Source organism: Oncorhynchus keta, chromosome 17 (assembly GCF_023373465.1).
Source record: "Oncorhynchus keta strain PuntledgeMale-10-30-2019 chromosome 17, Oket_V2, whole genome shotgun sequence".
NCBI lineage: Eukaryota > Metazoa > Chordata > Actinopteri > Salmoniformes > Salmonidae > Oncorhynchus > Oncorhynchus keta.
Window position 1 is genome coordinate 41,032,349 of NC_068437.1, and position 9,313 is coordinate 41,041,661.

At 45.5% G+C, this 9,313-nt stretch overlaps 1 protein-coding gene across 4 annotated transcripts in view; it reads left to right on the forward strand.

Annotated features, from left to right (window-relative positions):
• LOC118396039 (FYVE, RhoGEF and PH domain-containing protein 4-like) overlaps nt 1-9,313 on the forward strand; it is a 99,901-nt gene that overhangs the window by 88,163 nt on the left and 2,425 nt on the right. For all 4 annotated transcript variants that reach the window (XM_052466042.1, XM_052466044.1, XM_052466045.1 and 1 more), the window contains exons 4-16: nt 756-1,380; nt 3,872-3,961; nt 4,211-4,356; nt 4,653-4,809; nt 5,202-5,340; nt 5,599-5,657; nt 5,899-6,045; nt 6,153-6,325; nt 7,531-7,561; nt 8,407-8,478; nt 8,586-8,711; nt 8,892-9,029; nt 9,101-9,241. In XM_052466042.1, the coding sequence (XP_052322002.1) occupies nt 756-1,380; nt 3,872-3,961; nt 4,211-4,356; nt 4,653-4,809; nt 5,202-5,340; nt 5,599-5,657; nt 5,899-6,045; nt 6,153-6,325; nt 7,531-7,561; nt 8,407-8,478; nt 8,586-8,711; nt 8,892-9,029; nt 9,101-9,241 (2,044 nt within the window). The remainder of the gene's footprint in view (nt 1-755; nt 1,381-3,871; nt 3,962-4,210; nt 4,357-4,652; nt 4,810-5,201; nt 5,341-5,598; nt 5,658-5,898; nt 6,046-6,152; nt 6,326-7,530; nt 7,562-8,406; nt 8,479-8,585; nt 8,712-8,891; nt 9,030-9,100; nt 9,242-9,313) is intronic.

The window sequence follows — 9,313 nt, forward strand, 5'->3', positions numbered from 1 at the left end:
GATAGTGGTGGGCGGTGGTGGATGGTGGTGGGCAGTGGTGGATAGTGGTGGATAGTGGTGGGCAGTGGTGGATAGTGGTGGGCAGTGGTGGATAGTGGTGGGCAGTCGTGGATAGTGGTGGGCAGTCGTGGATAGTGGTGGATAGTGGTGGATGGTGGTGGATAGTGGTGGGCAGTCGTGGATAGTGGTGGGCAGTCGTGGATAGTGGTGGATGGTGGTGGATAGTGGTGGATGGTGGTGGATAGTGCTGGATAGTGCTGGACATTGCAGGCTGAGGGGACTGGAAGGGAAGTGCCTTCTGAGGCCAAGTGGGTCACAGACAGGGAAACGGCTAGACGAGCTGTATGATATGCTAATGCCAGATGGAGGGTTGTGTGTGTGTGTGTGTGTGTGCTTGTGTATGTGTGCATTCAGAAGTAGGACAGCAGGTTATCTCTGGGGACTGGTGCTCTACCTTTCCAGTCTTCCTCTTCTCCTCCACTCTTTTCCTCCACTCCTCCCCTGCCCTAATCATTCACACCTCCTCTGCACAGCTCACCGCAGCCCCGTGTTTTATTTTTAACCTGCGGACATACTTCAATGCTACCGCACAGTCTCTGTCTCTCTCACTCTTTTACGCCACTCACTAGTCACTACACTTAACAGCAACTGAACTTGCTCTCTCTTCTCCTTTCCTGTCATCTTTGGCTTTACCTGTTTATCAGCGGTGGTCTCTGACTTCTTCCTGTTCTATCCCTCTTTCTCTCCTCTCACAGCCAGTCGGAAACCAAGAGGGAGGGCTCGCCACTGAAGCAGCTTAGCAAGTCCCCCCTCTGCAGTCCGGCTCACTGGTGCTACCAGAGACAGTGTGAGCGCAAACAACAGGACAACAACTTAGGCTCTGTCCCAGGAACGCCACAGGATGCTCACAAACCAGCGGCTAACGGGGTGCTAGCCCAGATGGACAGAGACAGGGACAGGGAGAGTGGATCCCCCCTGAGAACAGACACTGCCCTGGTGAATGGGGACATGGGGGACAGGAGCACAGAGCAGAGTGGGGATAACTCCCCAGAGACAGAGACCCATACCGAGACAGAGACCCATACCGAGACAGAGACCCATCCCGAGACAGAGACCCATCCCGAGACAGAGACCCATCCCGAGACAGAGACCCATCCCGAGACAGAGACCCATACCGAGACAGAGACCCATACCGAGACAGAGACCCATACCGAGACAGAGACCCATACCGAGACAGAGACCCATACCGAGACAGAGACCCATACCGAGACAGAGACCCATACCGAGACAGAGACCCATACCGAGGAGGACAGTGAACCTACAGGAGACCCCCAACCGGAACAAAGGAAGGAGGAGGCCATTGTAGAGCAGAAGGTACCGGTAAGTGTCTGTGGGGAGGGGGGGTTACTATAACACTGAGTGGACAGAGAGTTCATGTCAGTACAGTGTTGGTGTTTATGCATGTGTTTTCCCTAGCACATTTATGTATATCCCCGTGTCAGATGTTTCAGGATCTGTGCCCATTAGAGCTATGTGCTGTCTCATTTAACTGACTTCAGTCTACTGTAACATCACAGCCCCTTTACTACAGTACACACAAGGGTTCTGCGGCTGTCCGCATAGGAGAACCCTTTTTGGTTACAGATAGAACCCGTTTTGGTTCCAGGTAGAACTCTTTTGGGTTCCATGTAGAACCCTTTGTGGAAAGGGTTCTAAATGGAACCCAAAGGGGTTCTACCTGGAACCAAAAGGGGTTCTTCAAAGGGTTCACCTATGGGGACAGACGAAGAACGCTTTTTCGTTCTAGTTAGCACCTTTTTTTCTAAGAGTGTAGCCTTTGTCTCTGCAGTGTGTCTGGTTCTTACTGACTGAGTCTGCTACTGCTGGGTGTTATTTTCAGGACTGAACTGAACCTCCCTGTGGGAGGCCTTGCTGCTGCCTGGCTGAACGCCTCGTGATTATAAATACCTGTCTCAGATTAGTATGTTCACTCAGCAGTGAATGGTAGTGTATGAGACGTGGGCTTCAGCTAGAGTTAAAGTGGATCCTATGCTTCATGGCTTATCAGTCTATACTGTATCTCTGTTGGTTACTTGACATACTAAGCTAGCAGAGAGAGAATAGGACCATGGGTGGTAGAAATGTTGTGTCTTTTTGATAAAAGCAGTACAGAACATACAGTAGAACTGGGGGTGTGTTTTGTCAGTTTGTCAGTGTACCTTCAGTAGACCACTATACCTACAACATATACACACATGACCGTAAGTCACTTTGGATAAAAGCGTCAGCTAAATGGCATTTATTATTATTATTATTAGCAAGCTGAGACAGAGAACCCTTGCAAGTGGTTTCTCAATGTGTGAAACATTCATCTTGCTTGGATATTCTTCCAGTAAACACACTCAAAGTTATACTTGACTAGTAACCAAATTACAGTCAGTCTATTCGTGTGGATTTTGAGTGGAGAGTTCAAGGAAGCACTGCTTTGAGGTAGAAGATTTGTAATACTCTGGGCATCAAATACAGTAAAGGGTTTGAATGTTAATGAACTACTTTGTATATTGTGATAGGGAAGAATAAGAAGAATAATACATAATAATACATTCAAGGTCATAAATATGAGAATAAATAGTTGTACAGAGCACAGAGCAAGACAACATTCCTCTCGAACAATACGTGGGATACACACAAAGAATCCATCTATATCAATGAATAGAGGAAGTGAGCATTCGTTCTCTGTTCAGCCCTAACAATCAGAATCCTGCAGAATCTTGATAACATTTTTTTTTTTTTTATTAAAAAAAAAAATGTTGACCCCTTTTCCTCCCCAATTTCGTGATATTCAATTGGTAGTTATAGTCTTGCCCATTGATGCAACTCCCGGAAGGACTGGGGAGAGGTGAAGGTCGAGAGCCATGTGTCTTACGAAACACGACCCTGCCAAGCCACACTGTTTCACACTGCTCGCTTAACCCGGAAGCCAGCCGCACGAATGTGTCGGAGGAAACACCGTACAACTGGCGACCGTGTCAGCGTGCATGTGCCTGGCCCGCCACAGGAGTCGCTAGAGCACGATTGGACAAGGACAACCCGGCTGGCCAAACCCTCCCCTAACCAGGACGACGCTGGGCCAATTGTGCATTGCCTCATGGATCTCCAGGGCGCGGCCGGCTGCGACACAGCCCAGGATCGAACCCGGATCTGTAGTAACGCCTCAAGCACTGCAGTGCCTTAGGCCACTGCACCACTCGGAAGGTCCAGAATCTTGATTTCTTAAGTATGTGGGAGACACTCGTTGGTCGGTGTTTGACATACTGTTCTGTTACAGTAACACAGTGACAGGTTCCCCTGCACACAAAGCACTCTGACACTGTGAACAGAAGTTCTCTCTTCCAGCCTTTCATTTTCTGTTTTGAGGAGAACCCCCACACCACAGTCACACACACTCCACAATAGCCCAATACACACAAGAACACATACTATAGTATGCCCAAGCAGCACTACTTAAAAACAACTCTTTGTTGTCTTAATGTTAACATTGCTGTGTTGAAGCACAAGTTTTTTTTTTTAAATGATGCCGTTGTAGCTCTCTCTGGGGAAGTGTGTTTGTGTCTGCTATAACAAAACGGGATCCTAGCACAGCATGAGGACAATGTGGGAGTGAGCATGACCTTCAGGCTCAGAGTTCAACAGCTCCTTTAGTCCCAATTGCTTAACCCGACTTGAAAACAACATATATTATTTGTCAAGGGGCCCTTTTCACCCCCTCTAGCTATAGGAATATGGCCATGTCTATGAACTGTACATGCAGTATGAATCTTCCCAACTTGGCCCACAGCCAACTGACATACCGCTCTCTTCTGTGTTTCAGGAGACCAACGAACAGAAGCTGCACAAGATTGCCAATGAGCTCCTGAAGACGGAGAGAGCCTACGTCACACGGCTCAACCTACTGGACCAGGTGAGTGTGTCCCACTGTCCGTCCAGGGTTCTGTCATTTCAGTGTCCTGTTCAGTAGGTAGAAAACGTTTTGATACGGTGAGAAACAGGGAGGTTTTACCTGAACGTATCACACCGACATTCTGTTGTTGGACATGGTGTGTCCTACTGAACACTGACCCAGGTCTACCTCAGCATGAAAAGGCAGTGTTCATTATTATGATAAATTCAATGTGTTTAACTCACCTAGCCATATTGTGCCACCATACAGGTGTTCTGTGCCAAGCTGATGGAGGAGGCTCTGAAGGGCACGTTCCCTGTGGACGTGGTGAAGAACATCTTCTCCAACATCTCCTCCATCAACACCTTCCACAGCCAGTTCCTGCTGCCTGACCTGGAGAAACGCATGGGAGAATGGTAAGCTCCTCATGACTGACTGGCCACACAGTTATAGACTCTGAACACAGACCCATTCAAGTGCATGCGCTCACAGATTTCACCCCTTAAAAATAATATTACTAAGATGAGTAACAATTCAGCCTCTGTGACTCATTCAGATTCACTCAGACACAGATGTAATAAAGGGAAGTTGTGGTTTTGAAATGATGGTCTGTCCATTGAAAAATCATGGTTGAGTCATCCTCCACTTGGAGTTTCAGGGTTAAGGGATGATTACCTTGAGGTCCCTATCTAACGGTCACCCCTCCCTACAGGGAGTCCACCCCTCGCTTGGGGGACATCCTGCAGAAGCTCACGCCCTTCCTGAAGATGTACGCAGAGTACGTGAAGAACTTTGACAAGGCCATGGAGCTGCTGAAACAGTGGACGGACCGCTCTCCACAGTTTAAAGCCATCATCCAGGACATACAGGTACGAGTGTAGATTCTAAACACAAGGCCTGATTCAAAAGTGCACAGGTCTGCTGTTGTGGATTAACCATATATAGGCATTATATAACTCCATAGCAATTCTAGGAATTATATGATCTGAGTTTGGGACTACAGCGCTGCGATAATTTACCTGTGTATATACAGATTTCTGCTGCAAGGGGTCTCATTTGGTTTGCAAGGAGAAAGAAATCTATTGATATCTCACTATTGATTTGTACTATGAATAGTCACCATGGAATGGAACAATTGAATAATTTATGGTTGCGTCAACTGGTCCTGTTGAATGGATATTCATCTAACAATTTGTGTGGTTTTACTTTTAAGCCTTGAACCTTGAAGTGACAGTGGACTGTTTTATTTTGTGTGTTTCAGAGTCAGGAGGCATGTGGTTGTTTGACGTTGCAGCACCACATGTTGGAGCCGGTACAGAGAGTTCCCCGTTACGAGATGCTGCTCAAAGACTACCTGAAGAAACTGCCTCAGGATGACCCCGACCACCGAGACGCAGAGAGTGAGTACACTGGAGTGCTTTTACTAGTCATAATCTGAACACTATAGAGCAGGAGTACATAGAATTTGACAAGGCTTTCTTGTGATTATAATCATGTAATTACTTCACACACATTTAAAAAAAAGTGAAACCTCCAGTGCCAAGTAGAAACATTTGCCTTACATTGAAAACACACAAAACTGTTTATAGTTATACAACATTTTTATTACACCATTCATAAGGTAAATGTTCATCATTCCTTCTTTCCATGTTCCTCAGAGTCATTGAACATCATCGCCATGGCAGCCACACACTCCAACAGTGCCATACGAAAATCTGTGAGTATCTGCAGCACACCACTCTTAAAATCTTAAATAAAATCTGGACCTGTATTCAAAAAGTTTCTCAGAGTAGGAGTGCTAATCTAGGATAAATTATGCCTCTATGATTTTTATGAATAAGACAATATGGACAGGGGGGACCTGATCCTAGATCAGCATTTCTACTCATTTGCTTTTTGGCTAGTGCTTGAACCCAACCAAGATTTTTTAATACAACTAAAACCCCTTCCCTGCTCAGGAGAATCTGAAGAAGCTGCTGGAGATCTATGAGATGTTAGGGGAGGAAGAGGATATCGTCAACGCCTCCAATGAGTTCATCAAGGAGGGACACATCCTGAAGCTGGCTGCCAGGAACACCTCGGCTATGGAGAGATACCTCTTCCTGGTGAGAAATCCACACACACATTTCACTTTCTCTGTACTCAACCAAGTCTGGAGCAATATATTAGCAAAACAAGCATTAATCATGGGTCTTTCTTTGTTCCCCGTCAGTTCAACAACATGCTGTTGTACTGCGTGCCCAAGTTCAGCCTGGGAGGGCCCAAGTACACAGTACGCACCCGCATCGGCATCGAGGGCATGAAGGTTCTAGGGACCACCAACGAGGACTACCCCCACACCTTCCAGGTGTCTGGCAAGGAGAGGACCCTGGAGCTGCAGGCCAGGTAAGCTGTTACATCCACCCTTAATACACCCTATAGAGCCATACATCCAGGTAACTGCCAAAATAAAGGAAACACCAACATAACAAGCGTCTTAATAGGGCGTTGAGCCACCACAAGCCACCAGAACAACTTCACGGCACCTTGGTATAGATTCTACAAGTGTCTGGAACTCTATTGGAAGGATGCGACAATTTTTCCACAATAAATTCTATAATTGGTGATTTGTTGATGGAAAATGCTGTTTCAGGCACCACTCCAGAAGTGTTCAATTGTGTTGATCTGGTGACTGAGACACACACGGTATATTGAAACCCCTCTTTCAAAGTCACTGATCTCTTCTTCTGGCCATAGTAGGCGACTGGGTGTTAATCAAGCATGTTCATTGCTTAATTAACTCAGGGACCACACCTGTGTGGAACCACATGCTTTTAATATACTTTGTATCCCTCATTTACTCAAGTGTTATTTTGGTAGTTAGCTGTAGATAACAGCCCTAAGTTTACTACACCCTATAGCCAAATGTATTTAAAAAAAAACATTTGTTGCCATGATTCTCAAAAGAACGGTTAACTGTATACTACAGTCCCACACCCTATTGCTAACTATTTCCACCTTGCACAGCCAGAACAGGACGGCCACCCCTCAGAGCCTGGTTCCTGCCTTGTTAGGGAGTTTCCTGCATTGCTTGCTCTCTGGGGTTTTAGGCTGGATTTCTGTATAAGCATTTTGTAACAACTGCTGTTGTAAAAAGGGCTTTCTAAGTACATTTGATTGACTATGGATAACCAACCAAATTCTTATGAGAATTTGACCACATCCTTCGACTAATCCTATGGGGGTTTAGTGTATGATAAGTACACTACTACAGTTCATCATAGTCCCGTGTGACTCAGTTGGTAGAGCATGGTGCTTGTGGGTTCGATTCTTATGGGGGACCAGTACAAAAAAAGTATGAAAATGAATGCACCCACTGCTGTAGTTTGCTCTGGATAAGAGTGTCTGATAAATGACGTAAATGTAAATGATAAACAGTAGTGTAACATTCCATACAGATATAGGATCTTCATTTGCACCGCAGGAACTGCAGATGAGCTTTGTGATGTACATACATTTACTGAAAACCCACACGGTTATATTAGCATTACACTTTTCATGTAGCCTACTTTTGGCCAGCTAATAGCCTAACCATGTTTTTCATTTTTCAGCTCTGAACAAGACAAGGACAATTGGATAAAGGTACATAATCACGTTCTTATTGATTTACACTTATTTCCTGTATGTTCAGCAGATTTGGGTGTGTATTTCTGACCATGTTTCTGTCTGTATATGTGTTTCTGTCTGTGTATGCGTTTCTGTCTGTATATGTGTTTCTGTCTGTGTATGTGTTACTGTCTGTGTATGTGTTTCTGTCTGTGTATGTGTTTCTGTCTGTGTATGTGTTTCTGTCTGTGTATGTGTTTCTGTCTGTGTATGTGTTTCTGTCTGTGTATGTGTTTGTCTGTATGTGTTACTGTCTGTGTATGTGTTTCTGTCTGTGTATGTGTTTGTCTGTATATGTGTTACTGTCTGTATATGTGTTACTGTCTGTGTATGTGTTTCTGTCTGTGTATGTGTTTCTGTCTGTGTATGTGTTTGTCTGTATATGTGTTACTGTCTGTGTATGTGTTACTGTCTGTATGTGTTTCTGTCTGTGTATGTGTTTGTCTGTATATGTGTTTCTGTCTGTGTATGTGTTTCTGTCTGTGTATGTGTTTCTGTCTGTGTATGTGTTTGTCTGTATATGTGTTTCTGTCTGTGTATGTGTTTCTGTCTGTGTATGTGTTTCTGTCTGTGTATGTGTTTCTGTCTGTATATGTGTTTCTGTCTGTATATGTGTTTCTGTCTGTGTATGTGTTTCTGTCTGTGTATGTGTTTCTGTCTGTGTATGTGTTTCTGTCTGTGTATGTGTTTGTCTGTATATGTGTTTCTGTCTGTGTATGTGTTTCTGTCTGTGTATGTGTTTCTGTCTGTGTATGTGTTTCTGTCTGTGTATGTGTTTCTGTCTGTGTATGTGTTTCTGTCTGTGTATGTGCGGCCTACAGGCTTTTCAGAAGACCATTGAGATCTTCCATCAGAAGAATGAGACGTTCAAGTCAGCCTCCAAAGACGTGTTGGTGAGTGTCATCACGGTGAACATGACCCCTGACTCTTCTTGTGCACTGTATGTGTCAAAGACCCTCCTGTGTCTGAGCTACGTGCGTCGGTGTGTATTGTTCTCTAGACGGCAGAGCTGGGGAAACGTGCCCCTCGCTGGATACGGGACAATGAGGTGACAATGTGTATGAAGTGTAAAGAGTCCTTCAATGCTCTGACACGACGGAGACACCATTGTCGAGCCTGTGGCTATGTGAGTGAAACGTCCGCTCGACACCATGTTCTCCCTCCCTCTAACCCAGCACCCATTATAACATGTTAATACTATTTGTGATGCTCAACCCATTTGACTGTTGGCTGTTTGGCTAGTTTACACTGTGTTGTTCGTTCAATGCACAATGTCTAACACTGATGTCTTCTGTTCCTGTATCAGGTTGTGTGTTGGAAGTGCTCAGACAACAAGGTGGCCCTGGAGTACGACAGCAACAAGATCAACAAGGTCTGTAAGGACTGCTACTCCATCCTGACTGGAGAGGAAAAGGCCGAGGGCAAGAAGAAGGGTATTCTGGAGGTGAGGGACACACACACACACACCTGCATCGGCATGTCTTCTGTGTCTAAACAGCACTCCTCTGTCCCCAGATTGAGGCGGCCCAGTTCTCCGGCAGCAGCATCATGTGTGGCTTCCTGCAGTACTGTGAGAAGAACAAGCCCTGGGGGAAGGTGTGGTGCCTAATCCCAGAGAAGGAGGCATTAGTTCTCTACCTCTACGGAGCGCCACAGGTCAGTCAAGCACCATGTGGACGGCTCATAATAGTGGCTGGAACGGCATAACACCATGTTGTTTGATGTATT